The sequence below is a fragment of the Eptatretus burgeri genome, chromosome 4, assembly GCF_056783735.1.
Source record: "Eptatretus burgeri isolate ZD-2024b chromosome 4, Ebu_testis_v1, whole genome shotgun sequence".
Lineage (NCBI taxonomy): Eukaryota > Metazoa > Chordata > Myxini > Myxiniformes > Myxinidae > Eptatretus > Eptatretus burgeri.
Window position 1 is genome coordinate 39,320,855 of NC_140964.1, and position 24,732 is coordinate 39,345,586.

The following is a 24,732-nucleotide window of genomic DNA, read 5'->3' on the forward strand; positions in this document are numbered from 1 at the left end:
GTGTTTTATGTATTGTGTTGTCTGCCCATCGTCCGTGTGTTGTGTGTGTTATTTTATATGTTGTGTGTGTGTGTATTTTATGTATTATGTTGTCTGCCCATCGACCGTGTGTGTGTGTGTGTGTGTGTGTGTGTGTGTGTGTGTGTGTGTGTGTGTTTTATGTATTATGTTGTCTGCCCATCGTCCGTGCGTTGTGTGTGTGTGTGTGTGTTATTTTGTATGTTGTGTGTGTGTGTGTGTGTGTTTTATGTATTATGTTGTCTGCCCATCGACTGTGTGTGTGTGTGTGTGTGTGTGTGTGTGTGTGTGTGTGTGTGTGTGTGTGTGTGTGTGTGTGTGTGTGTGTGTGTGTGTGTGTGTTTTATGTATTATGTTCTCTGCCCATCGTCCGTGCGTTGTGTGTGTGTGTGTGTGTGTGTGTGTGTGTGTGTGTTATTTTATATGTTGTGTGTGTGTGTGTGTGTGTGTGTGTGTGTGTGTTATTTTATATGTTGTGTGTGTGTGTGTGTGTTTTATGTATTATGTTGCCTGCCCCTCGTCCGTGCGTTGTGTGTGTATGTGTGTTATTTTGTATGTTGTGTGTGTGTGTGTGTGTGTGTGTGTGTTTTATGTATTATGTTGTCTGCCCATCGACCGTGTGTTGTGTGTGTGTGTGTGTGTGTGTGTGTGTGTGTGTGTGTGTGTGTGTGTGTGTGTTTTATGTATTATGTTCTCTGCCCATCGTCCGTGTGTGTGTGTGTGTGTGTGTGTGTGTGTGTGTGTGTGTGTGTGTGTGTTATTTTATATGTTGTGTGTGTGTGTGTGTGTGTTTTATGTATTATGTTGTGTGTGTGTGTGTTATTTTGTATGTTGTGTGTGTGTGTGTTTTATGTATTATGTTGTCTGCCCATCGACCGTGTGTGTGTGTGTGTGTGTGTGTGTGTGTGTGTGTGTGTGTGTGTGTTTTATGTATTATGTTCTCTGCCCATCGTCCATGTGTGTGTGTGTGTGTGTGTGTGTGTGTGTGTGTGTGTGTGTGTGTGTGTGTGTGTGTTATTTTATATGTTGTGTGTGTGTGTGTGTGTGTTTTATGTATTATGTTGTCTGCCCATCGACCGTGTGTGTGTGTGTGTGTGTGTGTGTGTGTGTGTGTGTGTGTGTTTGTGTGTGTGTGTTGTGTGCTGTGGTGTGTGTGTGTTTTATGTATTATGTTGTCTGGCCATCGTCCGTGTGTTATGTGTTGTGTGTTGTGTTGTGTTGTCTGCCCATCGTCCGTGTGTTGTGTGTTGTGTGTTGTGTGTTGTGTTGTGTTGTCTGCCCATCGTCCGTGTGTTGTTTGTGTGCTGTGTTGTCTGCCCTTGTCTGTGTTTTATTTGACATTTTCCCCCTTTTATCATTGTTCAGTATCTTTCCTCACACTGTCATGTGATTTCCCATGTTCTTTGTTTTGATAACATTTCGACATTGCTGCACTTTTGAGAACGTTTCTGTCTCTCCAGTTGTCATGTTCCCAATTGATGCAATGGATCCCGTGCTGGAGCTGCTGGTGCTGGTGGATGGCTTAAAGCTTGCCGTCCTCGCCACCATCCTCTACCTCCTTGTCCGCTGTCTCAACCTCAACAGTGCCACATCCCCCCCAAATCTCACCTTTCTCAACTCGCCACTGTCCCAACACCTCCTCAAGTTCTGCCCTCTTCTCAGCAGAGAGTAGGCATGCAATGGACATTTGCCATTGAACATTGTGTCATTAACTCTTTCTGGTGATCACATTCTGATTGGTTATTTTGATTATTCAAATTGTCATTATTCCACAAATACAGTACTGTATGACGTTCCATTTGGCATGTGCATTTCACTTGAACATTCATCCATTCATTTCGTACGCAGCCTATGGCTGCTGGTTGCCTCATTGCCTGGAGCATCGATGCAGTGCCCCCTGTACGTTGGTATAATAATGTTAAATTTGGCTAGCATGCCGGTAATAGCTCACCTCTTCACAAGACACCACGGGATATTTAACGTCCACCAACTAATGCTGGTAGACAGGACATCCTGCTCAATGTCCATCCAAGGAATGGCACACACATTGATGCCTCCCCCTGCCTGCGAAACACCAGGGAGACAGTTAATAGCTGGGTTGTGATTTGAATCGTCCGAGACATCAGAGGTGAGTGTGCGTGCCTCTGGGTATCCTGTCGGCCTGACATGTACATGTCACTTGTACTGCTTTTGGCACCGTGTTTCACAAGGTGTTGCTTGAAAGTCACAGTCGGCAAATATTGTTCCCAAGCAACTCCTTTGTTGTCGTTACAAGGAAGCAGCGTTTCCACCGTCTCTACAAAGCACATATTCTTTTCAAAAGCACCTGGGAATTGCTCATCATCATTTTTACCTCTGCACTCAAAGGATTCCTGCTGTGGAAAGATAACACTGGTTCAGTTGGCTTTAAACACTACAGATTCTATCCATGGCACCAAAATGCAACATTGCTGAGTTCCGTTTTCCTTTGGCTTGAAGTTTTGCATCTTCATTTCCTTATTTGGCTTTTGGTGATTTTGTTGTGGTTGTATTCCACAGCTGTACTGCTAAGAGTGTTGTCATGGCTTGTTTGCTGGCAGCTTGTCAAGTAACTGAACCAAACGTGGCTCAACAACTTACCTCCACTGGCTCCACTCAAAAATCCACTTGAAAAACACTGACGTTTGAACATTCTTTTGTCTGTCTGTCCAGTACAGAATTGTGATGCAAGTGCAAAAATATAGTTCTATTATCAAAACAAAATTGGCAATATTGTTGCATTAACTGCACTTCTTTAATATACTCCACCTACAAAACAACAAGCTGTTCACCATTACTCCCATCCACCCTAATGATCTCTTCTACCCCAATGGCCCTATTCCCAAGCACTCCCTTTTTCCAGGTTTTTGTGATCCCCCCCCCAACCCCTCTTTTTTTTTTGTTAGTTGGCGGTTGGTTTGTTCCTTTTCTGTTTCTTTCCCGTTTTCCCCCCTTCCTCTTCTTCCTTTGTTTCATTCACCTCGTGTGCAGCTTGTTCGTTCACCTCCATGTGTCCTTCTCACCCTCCCCTTGATCTTACTCTCACTTCTACTCTGCTGTTTGTACTTCCCCATTTCCATTTTGTTCCCTTCCTTTCTGCTCTTTCTCTTCCATGAGCTTCAACTACATATACAAAAAAAATAGCTCGAAGCATCTTTAGATTATGGCTGGCGGGATCACATGCCAACTTAAGGTCTCATCAAAATTAGTTTGTTTTTTTTTTCCCAGTGTTTGATTGCCAGTTCTGGTATTTTTTGAAAGCTATTTACTTTCTCTTCCCTTTTGGCCTCCCCCACTGTTTCCTTTTTGTTCCAATTTTCCATTTGTATTCTTCTTCTTCTTCTGGTGAGTCAACCTCTTTCAATCCTGAAGAATCTTGCAGAAAGACCTAACAGCACGTGCCATTTTTAATGTCTTTGGTATGACTCAGCCGGGGTTCCAACCACCGATCTCAGACTCAGAACGTACCCTCTATCCATTTAATACATCACCACTAAGCATTACACCACCGAGTCTGTTAAGAAATCCTGAAATTGACACAATTATACCACTTTTATGGTTTTAGATGTCACACATTTTGCTGTTTGTCATTATCATCTTCCACTTTACTTTGTACCAGGGCTAGCAGGATAGCTTAGAAGTGTGCACACTTGCCCCTGAGCTGTCTAGCCTGGGTTAGAATTCTGACCAACCTACAAAACTGCCACCCTGGTGTTTCACATGCAGAGCAAGGCATCTATACTCACACCATCAGAGGATGGATGTTAAGTCTGACGGCACTGGTTGTTGTGAACATTAAACATTCCATGGGCTATTTCGTAAAGAGAAAGCGAGTTATCGCCGACACCCTGAACAAGTTCCAAATTCCTTCCACTTTCACTCGAGTATCATGTGACGAAGTGGCTGGCGATCCATCCAGGATTTATTCTACAGTTGAAACGTTTCTCGACTTGATACGATATGTCGTGGAACTTTGGAAAGAGTATGAATCTCTAATCATTAATTATTATTATTACTTTGTTGTTTATTTGACCTGAGTGTTTAGTTGGCAAAGTCAACTGTGTCAAACAAAGTAAAGCTCAAAGGAGAAGGTATAAAAGCATATGAGGGTTAAATTCTGGTATCCTCGTGTTGACAAAGCATATGAGGGTTAAAGTCTGGGATCCTCGTGTTGACAATAGGAAACTAGAACGACACTCCATAGAGCGCATACCTCCGCCTGGCTGAACAGTTTATGTATTGTATCCCACTGATAGGTGGGACATGAGTCCAGACATTAATCGAATCATCTTGTTCTTTTCACTGAACCCACTCATCCACCAAGTTTTGTCATCCGTCCACAACTTTGAGAGATATCGTGGTGTGTGTGTGTGTGTGTGTGTGTGTGTGTGTGTGTGTGTGTGTGTGTGTGTGTGTGTATGTGTGTATGTGTGTATGTGTGTATGTGTGTATGTGTGTATGTGTGTATGTGTGTATGTGTGTATGTGTGTATGTGTGTATGTGTGTATGTGTGTATGTGTGTATGTGTGTATGTGTGTATGTGTGTATGTATATATATATATATATATATGCCTGGTGTTGGCTTAATGGTTAGGGTGGTGGGCTTAGGATCCGAGGATCCTGAGTTCAAATCCCACTCGGCTGTTGAATTAATACCAGGTGGGGTTGACTCTGCCTGTCATCCTTCCGAGGTCCGCAAAATGAGTGCCAGCATGCTGGTATCCTGTGTCGGAGTGGCGACCCGTCCAGAATTGTACCCAATAGCCAAGGAGACTGCTTAGGCAGCACCAACGCTCTGCACAGAGTATGGTCCCAGTGGATGGATATATATATATATATATATATATATATATATATATATATATATATATATATATATATATATATATATATATATATATATATATATGCCTGGTGTTGGCTTAATGGTTAGGGTAGTGGGCTTGGGATCCCAGGATCCTGAGTTCAAATCCTGCTCAGCTGTTAAATTAATACCAGGTGGGGTTAACTCGACGTGTCATCCTATACATACATTATATGCCTGGTGTTGGCTTAATGGTTAGGGTAGTGGGCTTGGGATCCCAGGATCCTGAGTTTGAATCTTGCTCAGCTGTTGAATTAATACCAATCTTCACTAAAACCGAATTTCATCCTTGTGACACATCCAACTTATCCATCCACAACAACTTTTTAAGATATCCTGTTCACCAACAGACAAACAAACAGACAGCGAGGAGTGAAAAATAACCTCCATCCACCTTCCGTGGCAGAGGTAAATTACCCAGAAATAAAGGCAGCATTCTTGTAATGGTTAACTCTTAAAAGCCACTTTTAAATCCTTCATGGGTGTATCATTTGTGGATACACGGAAGTTCATAAGACAATGCATTAGCTTTGGTACGAGTCATTTTGCGAAATATTAATATCATGGCATGTTTTATTGGAGCAATTATCTGAACGAAACCAGTTCCACTGTTGACTTTTATTCACAGCTTATCTTGTGGGTTTCCAGGGAGGTGGAATTTTGAAGAAAGAATCAGATGCTGAAAAGCAAATAACAGCTCAAAAGCTTTTCTCTTTACTCCATGAAATGAAGTCTTATGAGTTGTATGCATTCCCATTGGCCAATCTTTGATTGAAGAACATCAATGAATTTCGATTTTTTTTTCTAGAATTGTTCACCTTGTATTGCTTCACCTTTAGAGGATGTGTATTTTCACAAGAAACCTTCCATGATTAGGAATGCTGCCACACTGAAAGACACCTTTTATTTATTTTTTGATCGTTTGTGGATTTAATTGTTTCGAGAATGAACACCATCAGGGATTTATTTGTGTGTTGCAGATACATTCCACCACTACTCTGGGGTAAGAGTGGACATATACAGACGATTGTGTATGGAAAGCTGGGAAGGGTCAGCTCCCCGATGCCTTCTGGTTGTCGTAAGTCGTTTGTCATGCTCGATGGCTCAACGGCGACCTTCGATCTCTTTGAGCCATTCTCATCGCATGCGACAGGAGGTATGAACCTGGTGTTGTCGGTGCACTAATGTTGACTCGGTGTGCGGTTGCGTACGCATTCGTGTGTTTGTGTTCACAATTTTGCCAAAGTGATAAATTTGGAGACTATACCTGGTGTTGGCATAGTGGTTAGGGTAGTGGCTTGGGATCCAAAAGGTCCTGAGTTCAAGCCCCAATGGCTGCTTGAATTAATATACACCAGGAGGTTGACTCAGCCTGTCATCCTTCCGAGGTCAGCGAAGTGAGTACCAGTGTACTGGGCCCGGTGTATGCCCCGCTTAGAATAGGTATACCATATCCCTGTGTCGTAAGAGGCGAGCAGAGTTGCGTCAGGAAGGGCATCCAGCGTAAAACCTGTGCCAAATAATTATGCCGATCATAACGGATGATCCCCTGTGGCGACCCCGCACGGGAGCAGCCGAAAGAAGAAGAAGAAGATAAATTTGGAGACTGACTTTTTTTGCCATTAGTCGAGTCGAGCGTTTTATTAGGGCACTAGGATGCACTACATGACCAAAAGTATGTGGACACCTGCTCGTGCAACATCAGTAGTGTCAAAAGGGAGGGTTTGACGCAGTAATGTGTCCCGTTTCTCAGTCGCAATATTTACTCGCTTACGCTCACTAATATTTCTCCTTTTCAAACTGGAACACATTACTTCGTAAAACACCTCCCTTTTGACACTACTCCCTTGCCGGAGGTTGGGGCTTCGCCTTCCTTTCACATGGTCATTTCTTTAATCAAATTGAGTCGTCAATTCGACATCCTATAAATATTTGTGTTTTATTTTCAGGAGTAACTTAATTTATTCATCAATTAAAAAATAAAGGTGGTGGTAGCCTGTTAAAACCCACAACCCCAATTTTTATTAATACTTGAACTTTAAACCCATAAGATAATGTATTTATTATATCACTCAATATATATATATATATATATATATATTGTTACGGCTGTGGAAATTCGCATTACACCATAAAGGGCCCGTAGGTGAGATATCTCTAAGTACATGTGTAGTTAGCCCAAACCCGTTGTATAGAGGGAATTTATGTGATTCATCCCGGCTGCGACGCTTTAAGTTAGCCATTTTTTCTGTTCTATCTTTATTTTGAACCAACCATGTCTCAACCGCCATCACACAACAACCACGCCACCGCCACCATCTACGCTCCCACATCATCGCATCACCGCCATTCCCAAATGGCACCATAACCATCAAACCACCACCGAAAACCCTCCACCACCTTCACCTCTCCTTCTACGGCCATTCCCGCACCACCTGTGAACACTGAACGTCGGGCTGTCTCGGGCCCGTTCGGAATTTGATGCCCTGCGCACCGAGCCGCGAGCGCAAATGGCGGCCTTTCCGAGGGAAAATTCGGATCAAAAACGCTACACGCCCACTTCTCCTCCGTCCAATTAGCGAGCGCGGGGCGGCTTGGCCCCACCTCCAAGCGTGTGTATGTGAAGTCCGTATATGCAAATTTTAGGATCAGGAGAGGTTCACACCCATTTTTGCCCAACCAATGGCTGACCGGGGGGGGCGGCGTGGCCCCGCCTCCATTCGCGTTCTGATCCTAAAATTTGCATCTTGGCTTCTCCTGCCCGCCTATAAAAAGGCGAGCGCAAGGCGAATTGAGAGTCGGTCGGGTGAGGAGAGTGCGGAACTGAGAACAGTGGCAGAGTCGAGTTGGTCGGGTGAGGAGAGTGCGGAACTGAGAAGAGTTGCAGGAAGAGTTGAGTTCTGGAGTTGCCTGAAGAGGGTCGTCGAGAAGTGGCTGTTGGGGACGCGTTGCGTTGCGTTGGTGAAGTTGACGCGAGTGCGCGCGGTGGAACTGCAGGCAAGGGAGCTCGGGTCCGAGGCGAGAAGGACGGCGGTCAGCGACGAGGTTATGATGTGGGGGATCGCTCGTCTCGTCGCGGGACCCAAGCCAGCCAGCCACTCCCCTCCCCCAGAGCATCAACAATCTCCCTTTCCCCCGCGCTGAGATAGTGCAAAAGGGGGCCCCGTTCCCAACCCCCCCACCCACACACATGGTGCCAACGAAACCCACCAAGGAGCACGGAGTCGGGGCACAGCCGCGCGGCCGCATTTGCGGCTCGCCCGTCAGCCCCCCCCCCCCCGGTCTCGCAGACCTGGCCGCTCCTCTAGGTCCCGCGCACATTTGGCCTACAGGCCTGTCTGCCTCCTTGTCTATGAGGGTGGCTTCTTTCCTTTGCTTTTGTGTAAATGTGTGTTGGCGCCGTCTGTGAAGTAAAACTGTATAAGTGTTGCCATGTGTGCGCGTAGTCGGTATTAACTCTGCGTCGTTGTTGCTTTTATTGTTTTGGTTGCTTTATGTGCATTTTGACTGTATGGCTGTATATACGTGCTTTCCGTGTGCCGGGAAATAAATGTGCATTGTGTGAACTCTTTTCCCGTTTCGCTTCGTCTCCTTCCTTTTAATTGACTCTCCATCCTGCTTCACGTAAAGGGTTCGTAGTGGGTGCAAAACGCCTGGTAAATAATCTGAACCGTCAAGTCGACGATAACACCGCTCGGTTATCCCGATAGTACAGAACGGGCCGCCCAAGCGGCTCGTGTCCGTAGTTGACCTGCGGCGAGGTACGATGGCCCGGTTTACCATCCGCGTGGGTACTTAGGTAGGTCGAGTTTGGCGAACAACCCTATCCTACGCGGGTGGCCGATTGGCACGATTGTGGTGAGGTCGAAAGGCCCACCTGTTACTGGCTCCGGGCGATAGTTCCCGGAGGGTCACGACTGAAGTGGGCAACGTGCCACGATCCGAGTTATGTGGCCGTTCGCACGCCGGCGGGCGCGAATTCACAACAATATATATTTTATCATCAAATGCTGTTAGAGCTTTCTTACCAACAGTCTCTGAGAATATTTCATGTTTATAATTTCTATTAAGATTCATCTCTCTATAAACATATTTTCTCTTCTATATGCATTCAAGGTAATGTTGAAAGTTCATGGTCTCTTTTAATACACTCTTCTTTAGACCTTTAAGTTTCTTTTCACATTTGAATTCATTTAATCCTCTCATTAAGTATTTATAAGCATATGCTTTTGATCTAACATCCACAAATTCACTTAGTATCTTTTCACCAAATTCATCTTTAAATTTACCAATAACCTTTTTATTCTTATTTGAAAAAAGCAGGTTATTTGGATCATAATTACTTACATCATAAATATCTTCATCTTCTTTCATATCCTTATAAACATCACCTGTAGTTATTTCTAGTATGAAGCTATCCATATCCATATATAGCAATTCAATATTCTCACCATATCAACTCTTTAGATTATTATAAAAGTAATCATATGTTAAATACTTTGAAAGATCTAAAACAGCTGTTCCCACATAAATCGGTTTATCTATCTTTATACTCTTTATTCAAATGAACAGCACAAAAATTATCTTAAAATATTTATATTCTTTATCGACTCTTTTAAAACTTGGTTTATTTATCAACTTCTCCTCCTACTCCCAAGTTGTAGCAAGCAAGAGAAAACCTAAAAAAACGTGGACTGATGAGTGCACAGAGTTCTACAACAAAACATTTCTGAATTTTCTTAAATATAACGGTATTACATTATACAGCACCTTTAATGAAGGAAAAGCCGTTCTTATTGAGTTTTTTTTAATCGCACTTTAAAAGAGAGACTATATAAAAAAAATTCACTCAACTCGTTTCTCAACAATGGTTATCTTTAATTCAGGACATTGTAGATAAGTACAACGATATGATTCATGCTTCAACAAAATCCAAGCCATCAAACATTTACAAAATTAAAATATGAAAATGAGATTAATCTGAGAAAGCCTAATTTTATGATTAGTGATGTTGTAAGAATATTTCGGTGGAAATCACATTTTTAAAAAGGTTATACTGAGCGATGGACGAATGAACTTTTTAAAATCGTTGATGTAATAGATGCAGTTCCTTAGACTTACAAATTGTATCATTTAAAGGGAGAAGAAACCTTGGGTTCATTTTATTCACAGGAATTACAAAAGATGAAGATAATAAATTAAAAATACAAAAATTCAAAAAAATTGACTCCATCCCATATTTGACTTTGCCCACACAAACCATGCCCATGCAAGCCACACCCACACAAGCCACACCTTCACACCACATCCACATCCATCATATCCACATTCATACACCACATCCATATCCATCATACAATGATTAGTTTCTTAGTTTCTGGGGTGGAAAATAACTCTTTCCACAAGTTGGATCAGCATACCAAAGAAGAATCTTTAATTTCGTACATATGGAGGAAAAACATTGAATGATTCACTGAAACATTCAAATGGACTTCACTGAAACAGAAGCCCGGAGCAATTCTTCTTGTATACAATTTGACATTTCAAAGAATGGGAGGGTGTGACATTTGGCCACTCAAATACAGGATTAGCTGATAAGCATGAGGCAAAAAACCCTCAAAACTGCAATACGTGTCCACTTTGGGTGGAAGGGAGAGAATGACACAATCGTGTAAAAAGTTTGCAGTGTTATCAACCAGGTCACACTGTTTCAAAGTAAGACATTCCTTTTATCAATATGTAAGTCAAAAGACTCTTGGGTAAAGGGAAACATTACTGACAGCCAATTTGACTATAGTATAAAAATTAAATGTATAAAGTACCAGCAACAATTGTAATTGAGAGTACATGAATATAATTATTTTTTGGAGTTTTTTAGTTCCCCACACAATGATGTCAATGATTAGTTTCTTAGTTCCCCACACACAACGCATTTAATTTAAAAAATTCACTCTGCCCTCCCCTTCTTTGTCGCCACACCTCCACAAGCCGCACCCATGCAAGCCACACCCACACAAGCCACACCCATATACCCCATCATCCCCTCCCCTTGTGCACCCCCACCCTTGACCCATCACCCATGCAAGCCACACCCACACGTCACACCCATGCAAGCCACACCCACTGTTGACCCAACACCCATCTTCATTCCACCCCCACTTCCCCACCCAAACAAGCCACACCCATATACCCCATCATCCCCTCCCTTTGTGTGCCCCACCCTTGTCCCACCACCCCACCCCCCCCACACACACGGGGAAGGGAGGGTGGGATGAGGGGGGTAATGGGTCATTGGGGGGAGCGCACCTTCCCCCCCCCACCCCTCCCCCCCTTCTTTTTTTACACCTCCTTTATATATATATATTTTTTTTTAATTAAGAATTAAATAATTGTAAGAAAAGCAGACATGATTAAACAACATTGAAAACATTAAACTTTTTTCTTTGGGTGGGAATTATATATTCAATTGTAAAACAAAATGTGCTTTCGCAGCAGTCTGCTGCAGATTGCGTGCAGTTTTGAAACTCAGACACCATATTCTGTTTGAAACAGAGGGAAGAACCATTAGGGTATCTAAAGATGATTATCTCATGATATTAGTAAAATAATGAGAAAAAAAAACCTCCAGAAGATTGAGTTTTGTGTCAGGTTCATCCAGATGGAGGTTTAAACTGGAACAGGTTGGGAATGAGTCAGCACTCCATGGAATTTCAAAATCGTCCCATTCAAGGTTGTGAAATTCATTACTTTCATAACCAATCATCATGTTGTTTGGTTCATTTTAATACTGGAAATAAAAACAAGCAGGGAAAAATTAACACCAACTTGTCTCTCATGCTTTTCAAAGGTTGTGTGTGTATATATATGTATATATATGTATATATATATATATATATATATATATATATATATATATATATATATATATATATATATATATATATATGACGTGTGTTCAAAAAGTATCCAACCTTAATTTTTCGTGCGTAAACAAATGAAGCTAGGGAGGCGTGGTTTGGTGCACGTATGTAGGCGATCCTAATCCGTATGCGTGAATATTTTCTCGCCTGCAGAAGCTGTCAGTTGCCGACAGACCGCCGATGAGTGAGGAAGCGTAAGTGAGCGCCATCAGATTTTCGTTTTTGACAAAATGACGGAAAAACTTGAACAACGCTACTGCATCAAATTTTGTGTAAAGCTTGGCGATTCCCAAGTGGAAGCTCCCTGCAAAATTCAACAGGCCTTCGGGAAAGAAGCAATGGGCACCACACAGATAAAAGAGTGGTACAACCGCTTCAAAGATGGTCGCACATCAGTGGAAAGTGAAGCAAGTTCTGGTAGGCCCTCAACATCCCGAAATGAGATCGTCATTGACCAAGTGAGGACCCTGCTGATGCAGGATCGTCGAATCACGATCAGAGAACTTGCAGACGAGGCGGGCGTCAGCATTGGATCCATTCATTCCATTGTGACTGAGGATTTGGGATTAAGGAGAATCTTAGCGAAGTTCGTGCCAAAACTGCTAACGATCGAGCAGAAGCAACTCCGTTTGGAGAGCGCACAGGACATGCTGGAGACTGTGAACAGCGATCCCAACTTCTTCAACACAATGATCACTGGCGATGAGACCACAGTGATCCGTCATTTTGTCAAAAATGAAAATCCAACGGCACTCACTTACACTTCCTCACTCATCGGCGGTCTGTCGGCGACTGTCAGCTTCTGCAGGCGGGAAAATATTCACGCATACGAATTAGGATTGCCTACATACGTGCACAAAACCACGCCTCCCTAGCTTCATTTGTTTACGCACAAAAAATTAAGCTTGGATGCTTTTTGAACAGACCTCGTATATATACAGTCATCCCTCGCTATATCGCGGTTCACCTATCGCACCCCCGGTTCATCGTGGGTTTTCCCTTGGAACCTAACTAATTTTTTATGCGGATTCCCCCGGTATATTGCGGTAATAATATATAAAATATAAATTATTTAAGCAATAAATTATAACGTGTGGCACTCGACCAGTCACACAACGCACGAGACAAAGTTTCGCTTGTGAACTTCGAATATTTTCGACGTTTTTTTCTCCAAGCCCTACGATGCCGCCCAAACGCCCTGCACGTTCTAAGGCTTCTGGCAAGGAACCGAAGCGCCAGAGGAAGGTCCTGACGCTCCAGGAGAAGGTTAAGGTGCTAGATATGCTTCGGGAAGGAAAAAGGTTTGCCGCGGTTGGACGAGCACTGCCAAACCGACCAGACCAGACGATTCGATCTCCGGCACCTTGAGCCCAATCACTGCCAAGCCGACCAGACCAGACGAGTCGATCTCCGGCACCTCAAACCCGATCACTGCCAAGCTGACCAGACCAGACGAGTCGATCTCCGGCAGCTCGAACCCGATCACTGCCAAGCCGACCAGACCGGACGAGTCGATTTGTTTTTTTTTTGTTTTTTTTTTGGGGGGGGGGGGAGGCATCCATTCATCGTGGATTTTCACTTCTCGCGGGGGGGGGGGGTTGAGGGGGTGGTTGGAACGTAACCCGCGCGATAAACGGGGGATGACTATATTGTTGTAGATTTCCCGCCCGTCGGCGTGCGAGCGACCGCGTCTCGCCAATAGCGGCCGCTTCGCCCACTGAACGGACAATCTTGTCACGGCTTTCCGGATCAACACCGGAAACCAGCCACGGGTGTGTTTTTAACCACACCACAACCTTGTCCGCACTCTACCCGCGCTACGGGGTCTGATCGCCAAATCTTCGATTTACCTAATTATTCGCGCGGGTAGGTTACCGAGAGATTGTACCTCAACGGGACCCACACACCCAAGAAATGGTGGCAGAGGCCTTTAATAACGAGCTCCAGCTTGGTGGACAGGTGAGCTGAAACTCAGAACCTATCTCGAACCTCTCCACCTCGTGTGGTTTTTAAGTTGCTCGGACCTGGGCTCCAGCGAGAGCGAGCTGGACCCAATCGCCACGAGCTGCGATCCTTCCCGAGCTCTCGCGAATCCTCCCGCGCTTCTCAACACGTGCTGGTGAGACGAGGCGCCGATCCTTCCCGTCGATGCGTCGCTTCCCCGAGGAACCACCTCCAAGAAGAGGTCGATGAGTTGCACCAAGCTGGGAACCAAAATGGAGAACAAAGCGCTCCACAAACCAAGAAGAAGAAGAAGAAGCCACCATTCGCAGCTCGAGCCAAGCAACCGGCTCAACTTCCTTCCAAAACAAAGCAGCTCGAAGCAAAAAGCTCTCCCGAACCAAACAGAAGCCGAAGCTCACTGAACCACCAAAGCAAAAGCCTCCTCCCGAGCCAGGCCTCAGCCGAAGCTCACTGAGCCAGCCGAAGCAAAAAGCTTCCGAAGGCCTCAACCCTAACCCAAGCCAAACAGGACCCGAAGGTCTGCTGAACGACTACTCTCTGCGAAGCAAAAAGCTTACTCCTCCAACTCCCGAACACGAACAAAGAAAAGATCTCCTCTTATCCTTCTCCCGCCCTTCCCCCGCTCCCGGCGTGACTCATGACTCATGCCCTCATGCTCCATCCCCCGCTCAGCCACGGGTGGGAGGGAGTTGTTGACATCATGAGTCATGGGACGGCAGGGTTCTTCTTGCTCTTCGCAGAAGAGGGGGAGGGATGTCTCCATTGTTCGTTCCCTAACTATTAAATCGATTCGCAGCGCATCTAATCGATTTCTGAACATTTAAACAATGGAAGGTGAGCTATCTAGCACACAAGCACTTATCGACATAGCTGACTAAAGGAACCTGTATGTTGTGTGCAATCTAATTCCAAATTCGTAACAATATATAAATATATATATATATATATATATATATATATATATATATATATATATATATATATATATATTTCTTACCACTAATTTAACTTCTCATCCAAACTTGATAAATCTTCTAAACATTTCATTTCATTATGTAATTCCCTTCAAACTGATTGAAGTTCTGTCGATTTCATTCATATTCTGCCATTCTTCATGACATTCATTGGCTTCATTTTCAACATCAGTTATCCACTTTGTTATTGGGGACAGCCTGTCAGAAAAAAACAAAAATTATTAATCGTATAGTGATTTGATTCTATATATACAACAAATAATGAATCAGTTTAAACATAACTCACCTTTCCTCTTGTGAAAAAGATTAATCTGCAAGGTCAGAATACTCCTCAACTGACATCCTCTGAATGAAACGAGCCATACTATGGGTTCGGCAATAAATATGATAAGTTGATGACATCACGGAAATGAGAAAACAATGGGTTTTTTTCAGGCGTGTCTCTCAAAGGAAGGGATGAACATTTTCCATCTCCTGACCAGCATTTTTGTCTCAGTCAAGGGAAGACTTCTGCAAAACTAGTTTCTCAGGCAGGCTGGCTGATTTTAATTCAGAAAAGATAACACTTGCTACAAATGATTTTGAGAAGAATTTTTTTTATAATTAATGAATGATGTTGTATTTGGAAAGACTGAAAAATGTTAAGGCCCGGTCACACCTTGACGTTTTAGCCAACGTATGCCGATTTTTGAATTTTTTTTCTAAAACGCTGGCACACGTTGAATATGTTATGGGTAAGTTTTGATAACATTGAGAGCACGCTGAAAAACACTGCCATACGTCGTTGTACGCTGGCTTTAAACGTACTTTTCGGTTGTCCTCAAATTTTTTCATGCTTGAAATTTCACGACGTATGCCGGCGTATGACTCACACGTTCCGCTACGCTGGCCACAAGTTGTATGCACGGTCTGCGATCGTTGACAGACGTCAACACATGCTACTTGTAAGTTAATCATAAGTTGAGACACGCCGAGGTAATGTTTAGCGTACCCGAAACTTATTTCTAACCTATGATTAACGTGTTGTTGGCACGTTACGCGATCGTTGCCACACGTCGACAGACGTTACTTTTAAGTTACTCATAGGCTGAAAGACGTCGGTATAATGGATCGTCCTTGCGTCAGCGTCCACGGCCACGGCCAGGACACTTATTTGCAGCATTCTTCAAACTTTTCTTCGGCATGACGAGGATGTTCACACTTCGATGTCTAGCTTGGCTATGATTCCAATTGTCCATCGGCAGCGTCTATTTAAAATAGTCGAGTTTGAGCGTTTTAACACGTTCAGAAGAAACGCTTCAAATTTCCAAACCCCAGCGTCAAAAAAACAAAAAAAAAAAACAAAGGCGAGTGACAGCAATTTAAATCGTTCATTGTAAACAATGAAACTAGCTGAGTGGTACCGTTTAAAAGTCGTTGAGTGTAAAAAAAATCCAATTGTTGAGCGCAAGCGTCTACTTTCAATAGTGGGGTTTGAGCGATTTAACACGTTCAATAGAAACGATTAAAATTTCCAAACCCCAGCGTCAAAAAACAAAGGCGAGTGACAGCAATTTAAATCGTTCATTGTAAACAATGAAAATAGCTGAGTGGTTCCGTTTAAAAGTCGTTGAGTGTAAAAAAAATCCAATTGTTGAGCGCAAGCGTCTACTTTCAATAGTGGAGATGCAGCCATTTAAATCGTTGAGTTTATCATTTAAATCGTTAAATCGTTAAACGCAAGGACGATCCATCATAACCCACACCCTCCCCCTCACACTCACCTACTACTGCCAACATGAACAAACTACTACTAATACTAATACTGATACTGATACTGTTACTGCTGACATGGACATCGACTCAAAAAGGACTCGAAAACACTGTTGGGTTCCCCTTTTATGAACACCATTTTTATATACCAATTCCCAAAACCGCTGGGAACACGTCTTGATATGGCAGTTGTAAGCTCGAAACACGTTCATTTATTTTTTTTTTTGTCGACCGGAAGACGTCATTGGAATACGTCTACATACGTCGATGTGTGTTGGGACTACGTAAAGAATTGGTTCAAAGCACGTCAAACATAAGTTAGAAATAAGTTTCACGTAAAAAAGACATTACCGCGACGTGTTTCGACTTATGAGTAGCTTATAAGTAGCCTTTGTGGACGTGTGTAAGCGTCCACATATCGTGTGTAAAACTTATCCCCATCGCATGCGGAACGTGTGTCATACGCCAAGTACGTCGTAAAATTTTGAACATGTTTAGAATTTCTTGACGTACTCTACTTACTACGACGTATGATAGCGTACTTTAGCGTTCTACTCACGTATACCAAACTTACTCGTACCGTATTTGACGTGCCCCCAACGTTTTAGACACATTTTTCTTAGGTCGGCATACGCTGGCAAGATCGCCAAGGTGTGACCGCGATGTTGACACTTCCATTTCTACGGCAGTTATGATTCGAATCGTTGTGCGTCAGCCTTTTAATAGGCTACATCACGACATCGTCGGCGATGCGTGCAACGCGCTATGCCGAAGTTAGACTATCGTTGGGCATAGGTTGTGTAGGCCAACAACAGGTTCAGCATTCGTTGGTATAAGTTATCTATAACACAACGAAACGTTCTGTGTCCATTACTAATATGTTATGCATACGACCAACTCGTTATGAATACGTCCGAATTTTTAAAAAAAAACATCAAAAATTCAACGTAAGCCAGCGTTTTACATACATTTTAATACGTTGCCATCGCTGGCTAAAACGTCAAGGTTTGACCGGGCCTTTAGGAATAGACAAAACATCAGACTTGCTAGATCTTGGAAACAAGCATCCAAATTAATTAATAAACCAAGTTTTCAAAGAGTTTCGAAAAATGAATACAAGAAGTTATAAACATCATTCATATATGGAGGAGGTAAATAAGAAGGCATTGGGGGCCTTTGATGATGAGGTTTATTTTAGAAAATGGGATTGACAGCCTCCCTTATGGATATATATATATATGACGTGTAAGAACAAAATAGGGGTTGGGGGGGTTTGAACGGACTACCACCACCTTCTTTAAAATTGATGAATAAATTATGTTGTTCCCCCCCAAAAAACGCAAATATTTATCGGATCTCCATTTGACTACTCAATTTGATTAAAGAAATGACCATGTGAAGGAAGGCGAAGCCCCAGCCCCGAGCAGGTTGTAGTGTCAAAAGGGAGGTGTTTAACGAAGTAATGTATTCCAGTTTGTAAAGGATAAATATGAGTGCGCGTAAGTGAGCAAATATTGCGACTTTGAGAAATGGGACACATTACTGCATCAAATCCTCCCTTTTGACATGACTAACATCTCATTCCAAAATCATGGGCATTGGAGTTAATCTCCCCTTTGCTACTATAACAGCTTCCACTCTTGTGGGAAGGCTTTCCACTAGATGTTGGAACATTGCTGCAGGGATTTGCTTCCATTCAGTCACAAGAACATTTGTGAGGTCAGGCACTGATGTTGGGCGATTTAGGTCTGGCTCGCAGTCTGTGTTCCAATTCATCCCAAAGGTGTTTGAGGGGGTTGAGGTCAGGGCTCTGTGCAGGCCAGTCAAGTTCTTTCACACCGATTTTGACAAACCATTTCTGTATAGACCTCGTTTTGTGCACGGAGGGATTGTCATGCTGAAACAGGAAAGGGCCTTCCACAAAGTTGGAAGCACAGAATCATCGAGAATGTCATTGTATGCTGTCACGTTAAGATTTCCCTTCACTGGAACGAAGGGGCCTCGCCCGAACCATGAAAAACAGCCCTAGACCATTATTCCTCCTCCACCAATCTTTACAGTTGGCACTATGCATTCAGACAGGTAGCATTCTCCTGGCATCCACCAAACCCAGATTAGTCCGTCAGATTCCCAGATGGTGAAGCGTGATTCATCACTCCAGAGAACGTGTTTGCACTGCTCCAGAGTCCAATGGCGGTGAGCTTTACACCCCTGCAGCCAACACTTGGCATTGCGCATTGTGATCTTTGGCTTGTGTGCGGCTGCTTGGCCATGGAAACCCATTTCATGAAGCTCTCAATGAACAGTGCTTGTGCTGACGTTGCTTCCAGAGTCAATTTGATCTCTCAGTGGTGTGTGTTGCAACCTACGACAGACAACTTTTCCACGCTACGCACTTCAGCACTCATTGGTCCCGTTCTGTGAGCTTATGTGGCCTGCTACTTCGCAGCTGAGCTGTTGTTGCTCTTAGACATTTCCACATCACAATAACAGTACTTACAGTTGACCACGGCAGCTATCGCAGGGCAGAAATTTGATGAACTGACTTGTTGGAAAGGTGGCATCCTTTGACGGTGCCATGTTGAAAGTCACTGAACTCTTCAGTATAGCCCATTCTACTGCCAATGCTTGTCTATGGAGATTGCATGGCTGTGTGCTTTATTTTAATACACCTGCCAGCAATGGGTGTGGCTGAAATAGCCGAATCCACTAATTAGAAGAGGTGTCCGCATACTTTTGGCCATGTCATGTATATTCAACACCAGAGAGAATGGAATGTTCTTACAACAGTGTACAAATTCTCATGTTGCCTTTTATTGAATGAGTCGATGCTCTAGATAACATTCTTCTCAGGGCAAGGGTTGTATGACAGAAAACAAAACTTGGTGTTGTACTGCAACTGCCTGCTTTTGGGTCCGTGGGTGCTGTTGCGGTACTTTGCCGAGCATATGCATCATGAATACGTGCTCAGAAGTCTCACACTATAAATATGAACTATGCTATGATAATTTTATTTTTTAGCAGTTTGTTGCTTGGTACAGAGATTGACTTGCGAAAGATTCATTGCTGTCAAGCACTTTGCTCCACGATGCAGCACCCCTGCTGATCTTTCACCCTCACGGCAGTTGTAATGTCGTATTAATGTGGTTTCACCACGGGGTAAAAGCCAGGTGGGTTCCGAACAGCAAGCTCTCATTGGTGTCCACTGCAGGTGGAAGAGGTGAAAGTATGGCCCAAACTTTGTGAAAATATAGAACACTAATGTCATTTCAGATTTGGAGAAACAACGGATGATTCATGGGAATAATGACAGCCTTACCTGTGGATTTGTTGTTTTTTTTTTGAAAGGGATAGTCTTTCAGATTAATTTCAATCAAATGACAGCAGGTTTTTTGGTTTGTTTTGGGGGGTTTTTTTTCGACTTGTCTATTCTTTTCATTCGGCCTCATATTTTGCATTTTGCTGTTTTTGTTCTTTTTAAAAAAATTGAGATTCTTTCAGAAAGACTGCTCCTATTAATAGACTGCCAAAGGTCATTTCAGAGGTTTTATGTGCATCTTCATTGAATGTTATTGAGACATGCAATCGACAAATAGGATTGCAAGTGAATGTCAAAGCTGTGACCCCCACCATTCCATTTATACACCCTGAAGTTCAATGTCCGTGCCAGCGGTGTGGCAAGTGAACATTGGCTGCACGGTAAGCATCAGCAGATGCCTGCATGGCCTCCCTGTTGTTGTATACAGTCTTAAATGTTTTGTTTATTTGTGATCTAAGGCTAATGGGGCTGGGGAGGGGAGGATGGCAGGATAACCGAGAGGTATGCATACTTGCCTCTGTGTTGTTTCGCCTGGGTTCAAATCCTGGCCCAGCTATAAACTGTCATCCTGGCGTTTCGCAAGCAGGAAGAGACATCAATGTGTGTACCATTCCTCGAATGAACATTAAACGTCCTGTCTGCCGGCATTAGTTGGTGGGCGTTAAAGATCACACGCTGTCCTTCGTGAAGAGTATGCGACATCGCCGGCACCCTGAACAAATTACAAATTCCTGCTCCAAATGACTGCTGGGAAGGCCAGGGCAAACCACCCAGCATAACCCTTGCCAAGAAATTGCTGTGGCATCACCAATACAGTGTAAAGAATATGGTTCATCTTATCTCAAGACTCATGGAGGAGCTTCTACATACAGTATCTCACGTGCAGGGAAAATATGTTACGAGACCCCAATGTATATACTACTACATGGATTAAAAGGATATTGTAGACCAAGGACTAACAAACATTATATATGGTTCCTTGCATAATGACCCATCTGTTCAGATGGTACCACTAACAGAGGCCTTCACAGCCGTTCCTTCATGTATGGATACTGAAAGTAATCACATGGTAACAGATTAGGGGAATAAGGAAACTGTGGAACAATCTCTCAGTCCCACTTCTGCAGCAAAACTAACTGCACTTCTTGTTTCCGATGAGTCACTCTCCTTCGTCTTGGAGGAAAATTATACCATCCTGCAACAATTTGGATAGCTTCTGAAGCAGCTCTGGCTGCATTTTTTTGTTTTGTTTTGTTTTATTTTATTTTTGCAGTACATTTGTGTCCCTTTTACAGTCTCGTCAAGCACCATGTTATGGTAGAAGAACATGATGAAAATTTTTGAGGGTCATCTACAGATATAATGATTCACAAAAAAAATATTTTGATGACGTCATCGTTCACCTGATTCAGTGGCCATATTGTTTTTTTTTTTTTTTTAACCTCAAACATCTCTGAAATGGCTGAATAGATTGAGGCGAAACTCTACACATATAACCGTCTATCCATGAGGAACAAAACGTTCACACATGATGTCATAGGTCTCATGGTTTGGCAGCCATATTGGATTTACCCTAAAACATATAAAAAATTTCTTCTCCAGAACAGCTGGACAGATTGAGAGGAAACGTCACATAAATATTCCCCAAGGTATGGGTGTACAAGGTTGTTAAGGAATAGTTGATGTCACATTGTGTGACAGCTATATTGGATTTTAGGAGATTATTAAATAATGTTCTCTCTGGAACTGCTTAATCAATCGATGTGAAACTTCAAAATTATGATCCAGTAGTGAGAAGGTATACATGTTTTAAATTTCAACTTGATCGGATGCATGTTATGGCAGCCAGAATTATTTGATTTTTTGGTCTGGGTTTTTATTTTTTATTTATTTTTTGAATAACGCTCACTTGGCTGTGCCTGGATGGGTTTGAAGGTATTGAAGTAGCAGCTGAAATGCGAATCCTATCCAGGTTCCTCCTGCTGACTTCATCTTTTCTTTTTTTGCTTGTTTGGGTTCCTTCTGATTACTCCAATGCAGGACTGTACCTATTTGATCTTCCATTTGATTTGAATTTAATTTATTTTAATCCCATTCTGAATTCAATTGAATTATAAAAACGTCATGGGTCAGGTGTCAGATCAAAGCGGGACATCTTGGTACCCGGTCATCACTGCCAGCAGTTATATAGTGGCAGTTCTAATTATGTCTCTTATGAATTACGTAACACACCAGTATACAAACACCACACAAAACTATACAAACACCACACAATATACACCACACAAAACAAGTCCCGGAGAGGGTCTGCAATCTCTGATTGCTCTTTCTATTGTTTTAAGTGAAAGTTAATGGTCCCACAACACCACCATCGTAAGCTGATGAAACTCCGCTGGAGTTTTTCTCAGCAGAATGTGAAATTCCCAACAGAATGAATTCCAGAACAATATATATATATATATATATGCCTAAAATACTCACTTTTAGTGCATGCCGTTTCATTGCTCAGCTCCACCTGATAGCTGTAGCAGCAGCTGTACATTAATGACTTGATGATGAAGGTTCCTGTAACTACTCGGCACCATGACATTTGGAAAAGCTGCGAGGAGTTTGGCATGCCAATGTAGTGCACAAAGTTTTTAAAATGATATTAACACTTTGTCTCGACTATCACAGTTTTGCTATATACGAGTTTGCTTCTTCGACAGATGATTTCACAATGGTCATCTGTCCTGGCATTGCAAATCACAGCGAGAAGCAGTATATTCGTACATTTGTGGATCACTCGCTACGTCATGGCTATCGCTGTGCTGTACTCAACCACCTCGGTGCCCTGCCTAACGTCAAGCTCACAGCCCCACGCATGTTTACCTATGGTGAGTCAGAGATGTCTTACTTTATGTAGGATGTGGACCAGCCGGTCCATTATACTGTCGGAATATATCATTTGGATTTTTACCCTGCGCATGCGAAGCGAAAATTGGGGTTAAGCAATTTGTTCAATTTGTCTGTTTGTCTGTCTTTCTACGAACTAACAGCTTATGATCGAAAAGCAACTTCATTTCAATTGAATGTTATAATTTGAACATGAAACACGAATCTGAACGTGAATTGGAAAACAAACCTGTAGTTTAGCAGAACTTTGGCTCATAATTTGTCCCAATCACGGATGTGCAGAGAGGAGTAAGATAATTATTTTACTCTGGCTACCTGGCAGTCAAACAAAATAGAAAATAATTCCGAAACAGGAAACTTACTGTTTTTAAGGACGTCATAAATGACACAAACAACAGGCACAAATAACTAATGTAATGTGTTAAGTGAGGTGGTGTAAAAGATGCTGCATCATCGGCGGTAAACTTCCCCAAAAAAATATTTATACAACCTTTAAAATCTTTATTTTATTTCAGTTCGCTTCCCCTGTTCCGGCTTTGGTTTGCACGTGCGGTGAATACTGAGCTCCTCGTTTCCACCTCAAAAATCTGAGTTTTCTGAACCAGATTTGTCGTGTTTTTATGTTGTGTTTTTCTCTCGGTGTTTCTGTTGTATCCCATACAATATTTCATGTTGATTCGTTCATTGTTTTATACTATTTGTTTCATTCATTTTGTATTGTTCAAGGCCTGATATGGCCTTCCTTTGAATAGAAAGTGTCTTGCGAGTGTGCTTCTGTCCTGGGTATATTTCTTGGGATCTTGCTTTGATTTCCTCAACACTATCCAATTTCCTCTCCTTGCTTCAAGCAAATCCTGGTGGCGTTTAATCAAATCTGTTTCTGGTGTATGTTCCCCCTCCATCCCCTCCCTTACCTCAAATGGCCGCACTGCTGATTCCACACGTGATAAAGCTGAATGTCTAAACTCGGTGTTTGCAGCTAAATCTTGTGTCCCAAACCCATCACTATCTCTACCCACTTTACCCAGTCGCACCCAACTGTCCCTGGACTCTGTATCCTTTTCTCCTGACAAGGTGGAGAGCTTGCTTTCAAACCTCGAGTCAGATTCTGCAACCGGTCCAGACGGCATCAGCCCACGTGTCCTCAAAGCCTGCTCTTCTGCTCTTGCTCACCCTCTCTCTGTTCTATTCACCCTCTCATTTTCCCAAGGTCATCTGCCATCTGCTTGGAAATCTGCTAACATCACTGCCCTGCATAAAAAAGGTGCAAAAACAGATCCCTGTAACTACAGACCAATCAGCCTTCTCCCAATCATCAGCAAGGTTATGGAATCCATCATTGCTTCAGACATGAAATCCTTCCTCTTCTCCAATGGCTTGATTTCCAATCATCAATTTGGTTTCAGACCAGGTCACTCTACCCTGGATATGCTGCTACTGCTCTCCCATCAATGGATGGAGGTCCTCAATGCCAGACAGGAAATCCGAGCCGTATCCCTGGACATATCACGTGCTTTTGACACAGTCTGGCACCCTGCCCTACTCACCAAACTCTCTTCCCATGGTATTCAAGGCCATCTCCACTCATGGCTCGCAGACTTCCTCTCCTGTCGCAGTCAACGTGTGGCCCTAAATGGAGTTCTTTCATCCCCTCTTCCTGTGCAGGCTGGAGTTCCTCAAGGTAGCGTTCTGGGCCCTGTTCTTTTTCTGGTTTTCATCAATGATCTCTCGGACTCTCTGGAAAATCCTCTATTTCTCTTTGTCGACGACTCCACCCTCTGCCGTACCATCTGTCATCCCTCAGACCGGCAAGCAGCAGCTTCTTCGCTCACTGCAGATCTGGATAAAATCACAAACTGGTCCAACACGTGGAACATGTCTTTCAATCCACACAAATCTCACACTCTCACGATGTCTCTTCGAAAGGACCGTTTACAAAACCCCCCCATCCACTTTCTCAACAATCCTCTGGAAGAAGTCTTTTCTTTCAAGCTTCTGGGTCTCACT

General features: G+C 43.0%; 1 protein-coding gene across 3 annotated transcripts in view; it reads left to right on the forward strand.

The window, feature by feature from the left end:
• Positions 1-24,732, forward strand: part of ABHD2 (abhydrolase domain containing 2, acylglycerol lipase) — a 79,873-nt gene that overhangs the window by 31,186 nt on the left and 23,955 nt on the right. For 2 of the 3 annotated variants that reach the window (XM_085877518.1, XM_085877519.1), the window contains exons 2-3: positions 5,881-6,056; positions 22,539-22,706. In XM_085877518.1, coding sequence (XP_085733644.1) covers positions 5,881-6,056; positions 22,539-22,706 — 344 coding nt within the window. Of the gene's footprint in view, positions 1-1,478; positions 1,687-5,880; positions 6,057-22,538; positions 22,707-24,732 lie in introns of all 3 variants that reach the window. The other variant, XM_085877517.1, reaches the window with a different exon arrangement.